We start from the raw sequence: 15400 nt of genomic DNA, 5'->3' as shown, positions 1-15400 counted from the left end.
CACAAAACACGTTTATGGCCAGAAAATTAAGAATTCATATGCTAATTTTGACAATTTCACACAAATGGAGAGAAAAAACATGACATTTTGGACAGAAATAGATGTCAACTACAACTTAACAAACAATTATGAATACATTTTTAAATACATTTTTGTATTATGTCTGTATACTACTGCTACTTTGTGTCTCTTGCTGCTGTAATCCTGCAATTTCACCACTGCAGGACTAATAAAGGATTATCTTATTTTACCTTATCTTATAAGGGAGCTATGGAAATGTCAAACAAAGTTAACCACCTATGAAAAATATTTGAGGACAATTATAGGCTACTTTTATTCTCTCTTAATTAGAATATTACAGGGAATAATAATCCATAATTGAATGCATTATGTTAGTTGTAAAGGCTAATAGTCAGTGGTGGAAGAAGTATCCAGATACTTTACTGAAGTAAAGGTACTAACATCGCACTGTGAAAATACTCCACTACAACTAAAAGTCCTGATTGTATTCCTGATGTCATCAGTGGCTTCGTTGCCGCCTTCGCCCTGCAGTTGGAATCTCCGGCGGGAAGCGGAGAGCTCAGCACCCGGCGGCCGGGAGCAGAGCGTCGCCTCGCTGCTGCGTCGGTTCGATTCTGGGAGTCGACCCCGACCCTTCGCTGCTGGAGACCCAGGCCGTATCTCTGGGCCCGCCGGAGGGAAGGGAGACACCGGAGAACCAGAACCAGGACTGAGCAGGAAGGACTATCGGACTCTGCAGTCTGGTGGTCTGAAACACTTCTGTCCACAGGGACCGCCAAAATCAACACAAAAATTATCTTATATTAGCTTAAAGGAAGACTAAGTATTTTCAGTAAAAGTAAAGAATACGTGAAGTGGAAGAAATATTCTCTGTCAATGTTTTACTGTTAAATATGTTGTTTTTGGACTAATATTACTGCTGCATTAATCAGCATGTTGCATGTTAATTTTAACACGTAGACTGCTTATAGAAAAACACCTCCAGTTTGAAATATTCAAATAAAAAGAACTTCCTCAAAATTGTAACAGTTATGAAAAATGTAGTCTGTCAAGTAACTAAAGCTGTCAGATAAAAGTAGTGGAGACAAAGTAGAATATTTAAGATGCAGTGGAGCAGAAGTATAAAGTTGCATGAAATGGAAGTAGTGCAGTACTTGAGTAAATGTACTTAGTTACTTTCCCTGCTGCTGATACACGCATGCGCGTGTGTGTGTGTCTCTCTCTTCACTGAATGTGTGTGACTCCGTTTGTGAGAGAAGTGTGTCCCTTCACAGCAGACAGAGGCGGCAGTCCGCCACCGAGGAGCCTCAGCTTAGTCTGGATGGACTCATAAATAAATATGTTTAGGAAGACTTAACGATGACTTATAAGCTCCAAAAGACTCGGAATAGATCAAAGATAATATGACGCTGGGATGTGATGTCATGGTACGTATGGGCTTATTTTCCTTGTTTTTATTACCGTCATTATCGCAGCTGCCATATTTGTCTCTTTATCATAAACATGACTGCGCTTATGTTTACATTATTTAATACGCAATAAATGGGATAACAGAAGCGCCGTCGACCAGTAAGGAATTTCAAAAATAATAATAGTTTCCAGATTTAAAAAACGAACTTTTGATCATTAACATAATTCCTCAATAAATAATTAAAATCGCTGCAGCCTATATCCAAACACCATGGTCGACCTCGTGCATTTGTGTGTTATTCCTTGTTTTAAGGAAAGAAGACAGAAGACTGATGACTAATGGCCACAATGTCCCGAGCATGGACCCTCTTCACTGCTGTCACCGTGCTGTCCGTGCAGCTCTGCACAGGTGAACTCGGACTAATGCATGGACACATATTTCTAACATTTCAATTTATTTATATATATATATATAGTATTTGGATTTAAAAGTCAGGGGATTTATATGAAAAGCCTTTCCTCTGTATAAGGATGAAGTGTGCAGAATTACATTTCCTCATCTGCTCCGAATACAACAAATGATGCCCTTTCATATACATCCACATAACTAGATGATATGCCGCTTGTGGTTTCTGCTATCAGGTAGTGAACACTGTGTCATCTGGTCCAGCGCTGGACCTGCGGTGCAGCTAGGCTCCAGTTTTGAGATGTACTGCACCTTTGACTGCAAGTGCCAGTGGTCCATGTTCATCGACGATGTGCGTAAACCTCAGCGCCACAAGCAGCTGAACTCTACAACCATCTATTATAATGTGGCAAACATAACCAAGAAAAGAACATTCAGCTGTCAGTGTATGTGTAATGGTGCGCGCGACTACCCCTGTGGAATGGACATCTCAGCTGGATGTGAGTATGAAACCGAGGAGGAGGAAAAGTTTGTTTTAATGCACACATTTAGTGTATTCCAGACTAGGGGGTATATGCTAGGGATGTTTCCAAGATGAGACTTGCATATCTCGAGGCATGGCTGTGACTTAGAGAGCTGCTAAGAAAGAGAAGAAGAAGAAAAGGCACAGTCGGTTCTGCTTTCTTTTCTAAATTTAGAGAAATTTGTGTGTGCGCTGCAGGCTGGGTGCAGCTATGTGTCAAAGCTATATGCGATGAGTTCTGACCACAAGCCTGTTTCTGTTTGTACTCATACAGCATTCCAGTTTACACAACACAATGTTATCAACCTGTTTTAAAATTGCACAAAAGCTTCCATCTATTTATGCAATGTAATCGAATAGCACACTATGCATTTTATGGACGATACATTTGATAGTCAGCATTGGTGTGGACTCGAGTCACGTAACTTTGGCTCGAGTCCCAAATTTGATGACTTTAGACTCGCCAAAAAAAAAGGTTTTGCAACTTGACTTGGACTTTTTGACTTGGCACCTTCCACCAAGCCAAAAGATTTAAAGGTACAGTATGTTATTTATTTTTTAAGCGTTTCGCTACCTAAGTTATTTTCGTGGTCAATAAATGAATGAATTGCAGTAAAGGAGGAGGAGCGCAAACAGCTTTATATTTAAGAGGGAATCATGAGGTGTTTAGGACACAAAACTCAAAGTTTAGAACTTGTCAAGTTCGCTGCTCAATACTTTTCATTCAATTCTTCATCTTTTCTGGTTCCTCAGATCCACCAGAGCGCCCTGAAAACATGTCATGCATCTACCAGGTCAAAGATAATAAAAGGAGAGTTGTGTCCTGCACCTGGAACAGAGGACGAGACACTTTTCTCTGGGGTAATTCAGTGCTGTGGTGAGTTTTAAACAAAAAAAAAATCTAATTGAGAATAATAAGATCATATTGCTTGTATCTACTGTGAAATTAAACATTGTTTTGTATATTTCAGGTTGAGGACTGGGTATGAAAACCACACTGATAGACCGGTGGATTACAAAGTTTCCACTAAGGGAGTTGGTTGGTCGTCCGCTAACATCCCGGTATCCCACTCTGTCGAGTGGATCTCTGTGTGGGTAGAAGCCCAAAATAGACTGGGCTCTGCAGTGTCCATCCCCGTCAACTACACACTCTGGGACATTGGTGAGACTGCAGCACGTTATCAGCCCACCTGTCAAGTGTTTGTTGAGGTGCAACTTCTGCATAGAGAGCAGGCGGAAAAACTATGGTTCTGAAAAGTAAAGTTTAGGTGCCTTAAACTTGCATTCTCTCCAATGTCCACCAGGGGGCGACTCCTCTGGGTGTATAGAAGTATATTCTTTTTGTGTTACAGCTGCATTCTCTCTCCTGACCACCAGGGGTCGACTCCTCTGGTTGTATAGAAGTATATGCTTCATGTCTTAAAGCTGCATTCTCTCTCCTGACCACCAGGGGTGACTCCTGTGGTTGTATAGAAGTCTATATAAATGACTCTACTTCTCTCTTGATGTATTCCCTTAGTAAACATTGTAAACATGAGTTTATGTCTCAATCTCTAGTTTCAAGTCTTCTTCAATACAGCATGATGGTCATTTAGTAAATTATTGATTTAGAGTCAAACAGACCATAAAGCAGAGTATGCTTTAGGGCGGGGCTACAAGGTGATTGGCAGGTCTTTACCACGGCGTTGTTCGGTCTGTGAGTTGTCCCGTGTTTGTGCCTTACAAGCCCTTCACGGTGTGTTTTCATTTTATGAAAGTTTTGGGTCCAAAAAATGTCTTTTGCTCAGCTGAACCCTCTCGAGTCAAGAAAAAAAACAACATTGCGACATTTAGAAACCAAGATGGCGACGGGCAAAGAAATATCAAACTCGAGGCTTCAAAACTGTCGTCCACGCCACAAATCAAAGATTACGACTTCTACGTACACTTCTTATATGTCTCCAATGGCCAGTATTGATGCAGTGAAATCTTGTCTTTTTGATTGCTGCTTTCATAGCAAACAAAACATAACAAATCTTTGCGACAGTTGACATTGAACCTTTGTTTTTTCATGTTTTCATATTTTCCGTGCTGAACCGAGCAGCGTTGCCGTCGACTCCTGCTCTCGGCCAACCTGGGTGCTTTTCCCGAGAGTGCACCATCCAAGTGAAGCAGTCTGTGCAGACTCCACACCTGGAGATCCAATACAGAGCGGAGGAACGCGCATGGACATCCTCTCCAGACGTCTTCTTGCAGACTTCAGGGACTGAGATGTTGCAAGAGGTACGTCAGAAGGTTCCTTTGAACCCTCTGAAGACGCACAGCTCACCTCGCTGTCTGCTGATTCAAAGCCGGAGGCGGATATGAGTGTCAGGTTGATGTGAACTCACGATGTGGGACACTTCTCAAAAACAAGCTGAAATTTGATAGCTCCTGCTCTAAATGTCACTTTACTCCGTTTTTGGAGAATGAATGAGTTTAAATGAATTAAAATGAGATGAAAAACCTTTTAAAATCTCACAGGGTGTGCAGAATTGCTCCATCTCCTCTCTGGAGCCCTACACCTTGTACCACTTCAGAGCCAGATCCAAGTTCAGCACCGGCCTGTGGAGTCCGTGGAGCGCCAACATCCCCAGCTGGACTCAAGAGGAAGGTAATCAAACCGGTAGCTCCCGAAGACTATTTTTTGCACTTCCTGAGTGAAACAGTTAGACCTGACTGGAGTATTTACAGTATCTCTGTGGGACTTTATCTAACTATGTATCGGGCTGTACCACATAATGCAGTAATACTTCATTTCCTTTGGGTGTTTTGAGGCAGTTATCAGCCCGACCACTGACTGTCTGCAGGATACCCGTAAGCCACTGAAACCGGCCTTATCGGGTTTTGTGTTGACAGTGAAGCCGTAGATTGGTGATAGGAGTATGTACAGTGGTTGAGATTATAAAAACACGTAATAATATAATAAACTGTAATCAAACCAAGGTAGAAGAAAGGTAAAGTGGTAAAGAAGACAGTGATGCTTCACGGGAAAATATTGCTGCGTATTTGTAATACTGATAGTGTGAAGATAGGAAGGTGTCTTTCCAGATGCATAAGATATGAATGTGCAGCAGTGGCAGATCATCAGCGTTCCACACACACAAAGAGGCTCAGTAAAAAATTGCTGAAGAGACATTTCGGGGGTAAAAGGCTTTACGTGTTCTTTGTTTGAAGTAGACTTTTGAAGTAACCAGATAGGTCGAAGTACATTATGTTTTAGTGTGAAAATGGTATCTTCCCCAAGCCTCTCAAAAAAACTTTATATATATATATATATTTTCTTCTGCTGCACCCGTCCAAAGCCGTTGTACCTCGCCGTCCCTTTCTGAGAGAGAACTGAAGCTGTTATATTCTTATATCTCCAACGCTACCAGACTCCATGAACAAAAACTGTGATTTTACGTCGCAGAACACAGGGATGTACACACAACCCCACTAAAAAAAATCCTACCTAACCCTTTCACTTATTTCCAAACGTCGCACAGCTAACATTTATTCAGCTAGCGTTAGCGTTAGCATTATTAATCCACGTACTAGCTTACTTTGGTAACCTATGTCACTACTTTTTGCTCTTTAAGTGACTTTAAGCACGTATTGAACACGTTATTTACTCCTGTTTGTCGGTCTTCCTCCTCTCCCTGCATAAATATGTCATCTCTGAACCACACAAGGGATTTCCGATCTATTCCGACAGCCGCTGGTTTCATCCGACGCCGAATGAAAGTCACCTTACTGAGATTGAAACGTAATTGAGGAAGCTAATCAACCACAAGAAACGCTGGTCTTGTGAAAGTAATAACATCCTTTGAAGAGAGCTGAAGTTTTTTTTAAAGATTTTAAATCTTTACCCTTGTTTGAGTTTGAGTTTTTCCTACAGTCCATACATAAAAGTTCCCTCTTGAATGCATGCTTACGATCTGGAACCTGGTGGCTACATTTTATTTAGTTTGACGCCCAAAAACACATCCTGAACACAACAAAATGAAAAGGAAAAAGAAAATACAGGCAGAATCTCTGCAGGACATCCTCTTCATTGTGCCTTTAAAGTCACTTTGACTAATATAAAGACAGCAAGTTGTGTAATGCGATAGATGCCTTTAAATACATGTATTTAATCCCCATGTTTTCATTTATTTTATATCAGATATGGATATCTACATTCATTCAATGCTGTCAGATTTGAGCTCACTTAGTAAAAATGTAAAATGATTTTAAAGTCTATCAATAAGGGAATAACTTTTAAGAAATGTCAGTTCTATAAACATGTCTTTCACATCTATTGAAAAAAAAACACCCAATTAAAGTCTGAAAAGCTCAACATTCTCGCGTTCGATTTCAGTATTATTGTTATTATGTCCTCATTATTGTCTAATGGCTGATTGTTTTATTATTATTTTAGCTCCTGCCAAAGAGTTGGATGTCTGGTTCGCCGAATCCGCCTCTGACTTTAAGTCCCTGAGAGTTTACTGGAAGGTACGTTTTAATAATGTTTAATAGTTTACATTCAGGCTGACGGTGGAACGTAACACGCATGATAGCACCACCGCGTGGCTTCATGTGTGTGAGGCCGTTTGCCTCCATGTGTTCCTTCTCTCACCGCGTGGGTGTGCGGTGTATAGTGTCGCCGCCATCGCCATAGTGACACTTTCTGATCTTCCAGCTTCACTACTTCTTTCTGCACGAGCTAAAGGTCAACCATTGACCACTTTTGAGGTGTGACATCCTCACGCACACACTTGCACATCCCCACTTTTTACCACACACACATATACTCATTTAATGTCGCATAAAGACGGTGAGCGATAAGTGAAACCTGACGGCAGACACCACAGTTTCAGTTTACAAGAAAAGAGGAGCTGAACAGAAATGATGTGTCTTCCATTGTGTTGACGTTGAGCATCCTGTAAAGAAAGCAGACACATCCAAGCAGTGCAATGCTCACATTGTTGTGTCTTTTCCTTTGTGCATGGTGTCAAACTCAATCATTCCCTTCGAAACGTTTCCCCCTGACTGCAGGAGCTGAACATTTCCGCGGCTCGAGGGAGAATCGTCGAGTACAAAGTCCAAGTTGACGGCCAAAGCTCCGGATCGGTCTTCATCGCTAACCTTAGTGCGGAGGCCAGGAATCATTCGGTCCCGTTCTGTGCCGACTGTGAGGTGAAAGTGTGGGCTTGCAACTCCAGAGGGCCGTCCCCTCCGGCCAGAATCACAAGCCATCACACACAAGGTAAAATAAAAAACACAACAACAACGAACTTTGCATGAGTGAATGCTTTTGTGCGTCTCTTCGTGAAGCCAGAAGGTGCTGTGAGAGGTTACAGGTAGATATCAGATGCATTATGCATTGATGCTGAGGCTCAAATCAAGTTTATTTATCTCGTGCCGCAAAATGATCCAGGAAAAGTGGGGAAAACCCTCCTATCTGCACTTTGTGTGTGTTTTATATCTATATTACTTGTTGTATTTTTTTGTATTTTGGAATATGTATTGGGTATCCTTTACAAATAGCATTCTGCAAGAAAACAAGAAGGTTTTCTTTTCACACAAAAGTGCATTTTTCACAGATTGGAGGTTTTGCTCTTCGGCCATCGTAGGTTTAGACGGTGAGCTCTCATTTACAGAAACCCAACATTCTCATCCCAAACCAAATACCGACACACAAGACGTTCCTTTAGCGTCTGCATGAGACGCACCGGGCATCCGAGGAACTGCCATGTTAAACCGATTTGCGTCATGTTTAGACGCTCGGAGAAAATGAGTGTGTAAAACACTCGTGGTGTAAAAGCCCAAGACTGGTGGAGACCGGTGGCCAAGACCTTTGTTAAGTCATATCGAAGTGGTGTTTGTGTTGTGTTTTCCGTACATATGTTGCATTGTTTACGTTTTACTTCGATCACGTAATTATGTGAAGCCCACCTGACCATGTGGTGTGTGGCCGAAACAAAAGTGTGTTTCTTTGAATTCCTGTCTGTCTGTCTATAGGCATATTGATGTGTGTGTGTGTGTAGTATTTTTATTTAATAATGAATAATAATAATTGTATTATTTTCAAGATTCAAGTTTCAAGATGTTTTTACTGTCATATGCACAGATAACATTATTAGTTATTCTATACAATGAAATGCTGATTTTGCTAGGTCATCCTAACACACAGAATTAGAATAAGCTTAAGGTTAAAAAAATAAGGCACAAAATATAAAAGATATAACAGTATTGCACAAAAATATAAATCATAATATAATATAATAATAATATATAATAATAATAATTTTGTAATAATAATTAATTATTATTTTGTATTTGACATACAATTATTATTATTATACAATACAATTATTTTGTATTTGTATTTTGTATTATTTTGTATTTGATGTGACTGTTGATATTTAAATAGTATTATTATATATTTATTGGTCATAATCTGTCAATGATTTCTGATATGCCATTCTAATAAAGCTTATTTGAATTTAAGAGAGAGAGAAAGAGAGAAAGAGAGAGAAAGAGAGAGATGCAAAGCAACAACAACAATTACAGTACCAACTTAAACTTAAACACATGTCTAATAACAATAACCCGGTTGAGGTCTGTGTGGTTCTCTCTTGTAGTGAAGGTTCAGCAGGTGGAGCCCCCTCAGGACGTGCAAGTAACAGCAGACAACCGCAGCAGTGTCGCCATCTCCTGGAGAAAGCGTGCCACTGCAGCTCCCCCTGCAGCGTATGTGGTGGTGGAGTGGTACCCAGAGGGCCTGAAGCTGGAGGAGCTCAGATGGGTCAGACTGGGCGGGAACGACAACCACACTGTCGTTACAGGTGGGACCTGGTTACAGTTCAGTTCAGAGCATCTTCATTGTCAGACTAAAAGTTCAATAGAAAAGCAGACAACACAAATACACATTAAAGCTTTTATCCGGTTATGAAACGGTCAGTTAATGCTCGTCACCGACGCCTAAAATCAGATGAAACCACAAACTCCTTAAGGAGAGCTCTGAGCCCGGTTGTTTTAATCTGTTGCTAAACGTCTTTCTTCCTTTATGCAGGGATTAAGCCATTTGAGTGCTACGAGGGAGCGGTGCATGTTTTCTATAATGACAGCTCTGTGAGTAGGACCAGGTTCACAGGTGTCACCACTCTGACCTCAGGTAAGATCTAACTGTTAGTCGGTAACAGGAGTCTTAAACTGTTTCAAATATTCCTTTATCATCCGTCCTTCTTTTGGCTTCTGCTTGTTGCCTTCCAGCCCCAGAAGCCGGTCCATCGGTCCAAGAGACGGTTGAGGAAAGCCAAGTGACGGTGACCTGGACGGAGATTCCCAGGAGTCAGCGCGGGGGTTGTGTCACCAAGTACACCATCTATTTAGAAGTAGGCCGCAAACAACCACAGCTCTGTAAGTGTCTTTCTTCGTCTTTACTGAGACTTCTTGTGGGGATGGGATATGTTTGGTAACGTGTACATCTTTGATGCAGACAGTCACACGAGTACCTCTCCTTTCAGTCTCTGTGCCAGCATCAGAGAGGACGCACGTCATCAAAGACCTGTCTCCAGCCGGCTACAGCCTGTGGATGACGGCTTCAACGGCTGAAGGAGAAGGCCGCGCAGGTCAAACGGTCCATTTCTTCATCCAGCGTAAGCAGCGCTCCAAGTTTCTTTTAAGATCCTAGTTATGACGTTGTGGTGAAACTTATTTGCTTTCTTGTACGAGTTCCATGAGAAGTTCAATTCCACTCTGATGTCTGTATAGCAGTGATTTTCATCCACTGTGCCGTGGCACACCAGTGTTCAATGAGAGATCGAGAAAATGTCAAATTTCACTTAATCGGTCCCAAAAAATATTATTTAGTTGCCGCAAATAATTTTCCATTGTTGAGCATCTGAGCCTGCAATATAGTGGCCGGCCTAGTAATTAAATACTCCTCAATGCCAGGAGGTAGCGCAGTAATTACCTACCATATATGCTGTATTATGCTGCAATGTGACATTTTGTAACTTTTTGGGTTGTCGGTGTGCCGCATGATTTTTTTATTGTAGAAAATGTGCCGCAGCTCAAGAAAGGTTGAAAAACACTGCTGTATAGTAAACGTGACCTGGCTTCCCTGAAGTCTCCACTGGTTATCTGGCATTTTGGGGATTCCCCTGTTTCTAGTCTTTGCTAAGCTCACTGGCTGCAAGTGTATTCCCAAATACATCTATTACTTTGCTCTGACACCTCACATTAAACAAACTTTTCGATATATTCTTGCACACAACAAAGGGCTGGATACTGACATGCATGAACTGTTACATTGCACATATACCTGACTGTTGTTTTTAAGATTGACTTGAAAAATTGCGAACCCATCCTTTAAAGAACGTAGATAGGCTGAGAGTGTTGACGCCCCACTGTGGAGTGGATAGGACAGCCTGTCAAGTCCAGTGAGATTCAATGAAATAATCCCAGTCACAATGGAAAAGATGCATAAACATACAGTTGTTGTCCCAAAAAAAAGGTCTTTTGATATATATGAGTGTATCGCCTGTTTGTTATCCATAACTGACTATCAGATGAGCCACATATATATGCTGCAATCTCACATCTCACTGTTTGGCTGTTGCAGAGGAGACTCCTCTATACCCCCTCGTACTGTGTGCAGTCGCCGCCCTGATGTTGATGGTTCTGATGTGTCTGTACCACGTTCCAGCAGTAAAGCACAGGTATGTGAGCAACACAAAACAATTGTTGTCAAAGAAATGGTGCAGCAATTACAACAACAACAACAAAACATTGCTATTAAACCTCCCATGCCACATTGTTTTCCATATTCTCCCTCAGGCTCTGGGTGTATTTTCAGTGCCTCATGCCCGACGTTGTGCCGGATCCTGCAAACAGCAAATGGGCAAAAGAGTGTACGCAGGAGAAGGTAATGACGTAAAAGTGGATCAAATACAACGTGTAAACTGCAACTCACTGGTCCGAGCTTAACCTTTTAAAAAAACTATTTTTAGGCCCTTTCCTCGAAAATTGCATCCCCAAACTACAAAGGGTGTATCTCTGAAACCACTAGGGCTATTTGAATAAGTTGGGTGTTATAATAAAAGGTATACATGTGAGATTTAGTTCAGATGTGTAAATATCAGTATATATGTTACTGGTTAAGAGTAAATGAAGATGACACAGAAAAGGCTAGAAGAAAATCTCTTTCAGGATGATTATTTCTTTGAGATGATGCAGCTGTAAGGTCCAACTCTAACCCAAATCATACCACAATATGTGAACATTCTCTAACCCAAATCATAGCTCAATATGTGAACATTCTCTAACTCAAATCATAGCTCAATATGTGAACATTCTCTAACCCAAATCATAGCTCAATATGTGAACATTCTCTAACCCAAATCATAGCTCAATATGTGAACATTCTCTAACTCAAATCATAGCTCAATATGTGAACATTCTCTAACCCAAATCATAGCTCAATATGTGAACATTCTCTAACTCAAATCATAGCTCAATATGTGAACATTCTCTAACCCAAATCATAGCTCAATATGTGAACATTCTCTAACCCAAATCATAGCACAATATGTGAACATTCTCTAACCCAAATCATAGCACAATATGTGAACATTCTCTAACCCAAATCATAAGACAATATGTGAACATTCTCTAACCCAAATCATAGCACAATATGTGAACATTCTCTTTGCTAAGATTGACTTTGATAAAGTGAAGCAGAACAAAGTTAGAGAGGGTTTAGAACAGAGAACATTCAGGCGAGGTCTCCAACATTTGCATTGGGGCACATTTGCACACATCTGTGACATTCAAATTTGTTCATGCACCAAACCATATATTTCATTTATGGTGTTCAATACATCAAAACTTTTTTTCACAAAGCAAGCTATGATTTTCAGTTTTATATAACAATGGCTCAGTCTTCAGGATTGGATGTTAAACTGAAGCCTGCGTCTCCCTTTGAAACAGGGTAAGATGATGAACTTCAAGCTGCAGCTGAGTGACTCCATCGTCACCGAGGAGGAAGAGGAGCCCGTCCTGGTGGATGTGGAGGAGCTGCCCAAGCCGAGCAGTGACGTCTCCTCTCGGGTCCTGATCCCCGAGACGCAGCCGGCCCCGGCGCTCTACCCTCTGACCAATTACATCAAGAGCCTCTCCCACGACTCAGACAGCTCCGACCACACGCACACCTCTCTGGACACCAACACAACCGTGGACTACATCTCATCCCACGGGCTGGGAAACATGGAGGAGGAGGAGGAGGAGGAAGAAGAGGAGGAGGAGGAAGAGGAGTTTGCAGGAATGCTGGGTTTCTTCCCAACTCACAACATTTTTATCGACCCGATGGAGTTTGGAGGGAAGTTGACTCTGAATGCCGTCAAAATTGACTGCAGTGACTTCTTTCTTTCAGAACAATAAGTGTTGACCTGAAACCTGAACTCTTTGGTGAGAGAGATGAGGTTCGATTGAAACACATTTTTAGAGGAAGAAGACGGCTTCGAACGAGACTGGGAACAATGGCTGGCGGTGGTGAAAGGTTTCTGTTTCTGCGTCACGAATCTCGCCGAGATTTGCATGAACTACCTCCTTTGCTCATTGAAATCAAAACTGTAACAAAGAGCTCTCTCGCTTCATGAAGTCTTGCACAGCTATCATTTTTTTGAGATTTGTTTTTTCATTTCATGCATTACCATAGTGCTCTCTTCAGAGCAGCATTGGACACACTAATATCCAAACAAACACAGAAACGGCTGCATGTCCGCCTGTACTAATGTATACATCCATAACTCATCTCTATAAACAGATTGTCGTGAGAAGTGCCTTAAACCTGCATTATCTCTAATGTCCACCAGGCGGCGACTCCTCTGGTTGTATAGAAGTCTATATAAATGACTCTACTTCTCTCTGGATTTATTCCCTCAGTAAACATTGTAAACATGCAGTCTGTGCTCCTCTATAACAGGACTACTGTACTATCCTATGCCTTTTTTATGACTTTTTTTATGACTTTCGATGCAATTAAATTCATAGTATAGTATGTAACAAAAAGTCATAAAAACACTCTTGCATGTCAAAGAATTGGCATAACATTCATAGAATAATATGCCATAAAAAAAGCCATAGATACTGTAAGTCAGTGCTTTCAAGTCACTTGTTTATTTGCATTGACGTTAAAACTGATAAATCAGACTTGCCCGTTTAAGGCTGTGCAACTAAATTAAGAAATCAAAAGTTTTTTTATGTAATAAACTGATTCCCAAATAGGGAAAGAGACAGTTTGGCAATGTTGGTCGGTTCCCCTGTGGACGAAGTGAAACGTCTCACTGATTCCATGAAATTCTGTGTAAACGTTTATGTACCACAGAGGGAGAAACTTATACTTTTGTGATTACGTGGTTTTTACATTAAGCGCCACCAGCAGGTTGTCATTTGGGGATTTTTGTGAAATGTCTTGACATCTATTGGATTAAGCCCACTTAGAGACAAAGCACAAATCTCTGAGCAAACGTACTGACTGATATGTTCAGAATCCTATCGCAACAATGATGTTAACAGAGGGAAAAGTGGTTTTAATAACCACATAAAGTCCCTATACACACATTTTCTATTTTTAGAAGATGAATATAATATTGTGGCTTTTTTTTAACTGAATTTAAAGCTACAGGACAAAGACAATTACGTTAAATACATTTTTATTTTAAAATAAATATTTTCCAAAAGCTTTGTCATGTTTTTTTTTTCTTTTCATTTTTAAATCCAGCACTTGTAATGGAAATAAGAGAAGAACATTGATTTATACTTTTTTGATACACTATGCATAAACAATGCATTCATGTCAAAATGAATGAAAAATATTTTGACATTTTCCGGAAATCTTTTCATGAAAGACAGTCAAATATATCTATTAATAATAATACTTTAATTTTATATAGCGCTTCTCTAAATACTCAAAGATGCTTATTAATGTCATAAAACATCATAGTGTAGTATGTCATTTAAAATGTCATAAAAAGCAAGAATAGCGTTTCAATGAGGAGATATTTCATGAGTGAAGCAATGATTTATTACACATGCATGATGAAATGATTAGTGAAGAGTCTTTGGCACTCCATCGTGACGTAGTTTATTAAAAGGTGGAAGTGATGCTGTGGTGAGATCCAGAATATTCCCCCTGCAGTCTAGACGCTGGTGGTGAAGGTGATGGTGATGAAGATCCAATGACGGGATGAGTAGCAGGAATCTGCATATGATGGAGACTGGAGGTGAATGGGGTGGAGGAGTCACAGCGGTTCTTACTGCAAGGACAACTGGCAGCAGAAGAGGAGAGCAGTTATACAATTTGGACAGAAATTAAATGATTGGCTTCAGAAAACTGGGAGACTCTGATTGGTTAATTTAAAAATGAACGCCCACAATCAGCTCAGAGAGGAGAGATATGTGAATGAGTGTAAAGAGTCTTCCTAAATTAACTTCAGCGAAGCTTCATATTAAAAAGAATTATGCAAAAATACATTGATTGGTAAGATGCAAAAGTGTTGATAAAATAATATATTTGAGTCATAGCATAGCATGTTTAAAATGGTCAAAAAGTCATAGTATAGTTTGTTTTAAAAACATTTTATGAATAAAAGTCATATTATAGGATGTTGAAAAATGTCAAAAGTAATTGTATAGTGTGTTCATGTAAAAGGTCATGGTAAAGTATGTCGAAAAGTTGAATAAAAAGTCATAGTACAATATGTTGAAAACTGAATAAAAAGTCATAGCATATTGAAAAATGTAATGAAAAAGGTCTTAGGATAATTGTCTACAAATGTCATCAAAATTTTACAGTATAGTATTTGAAATAAATCTTTGTAAAGTATATAATGTATGTATATAAATGCCATTAAAAGTCATAGCATTCATTGTATTTGAAAACATGTCATAAATTGTATAGCATGTTGAAAAAGTTATTGAAGAAAGTCAGTTTAGTAAAAAAAAGTCAAACCGTCAAAAAAAAAAGGTAATACTAAAATAAGTAAAAACAG

The 15400-nt window shown here is 40.1% G+C and overlaps 1 protein-coding gene across 1 annotated transcript; it reads left to right on the top strand.

Moving 5' to 3' along the window:
- Positions 1-1779: 1779 nt before the first annotated feature.
- Positions 1780-12788, top strand: il12rb2 (interleukin 12 receptor, beta 2a; the record flags this gene model as incomplete). Its single annotated transcript, XM_079220830.1, has 15 exons — positions 1780-1840; positions 2074-2337; positions 3114-3237; positions 3332-3522; positions 4444-4622; positions 4863-4992; positions 6781-6854; positions 7398-7608; positions 8987-9190; positions 9418-9519; positions 9618-9764; positions 9872-10003; positions 11008-11068; positions 11187-11274; positions 12339-12788. 15 exons carry the CDS (start codon positions 1780-1782, stop codon positions 12786-12788), a joined length of 2418 nt encoding a protein of 805 aa, XP_079076956.1.
- Positions 12789-15400: the final 2612 nt, after the last annotated feature.

Source organism: Taurulus bubalis (assembly GCF_910589615.1).
Source record: "Taurulus bubalis genome assembly, chromosome: 7".
NCBI classification, from domain to species: Eukaryota; Metazoa; Chordata; class Actinopteri; order Perciformes; family Cottidae; genus Taurulus; species Taurulus bubalis.
The sequence above is the reverse complement of the archived record's forward strand: the minus strand, read 5'-3'. Positions and strand labels throughout refer to the sequence as shown.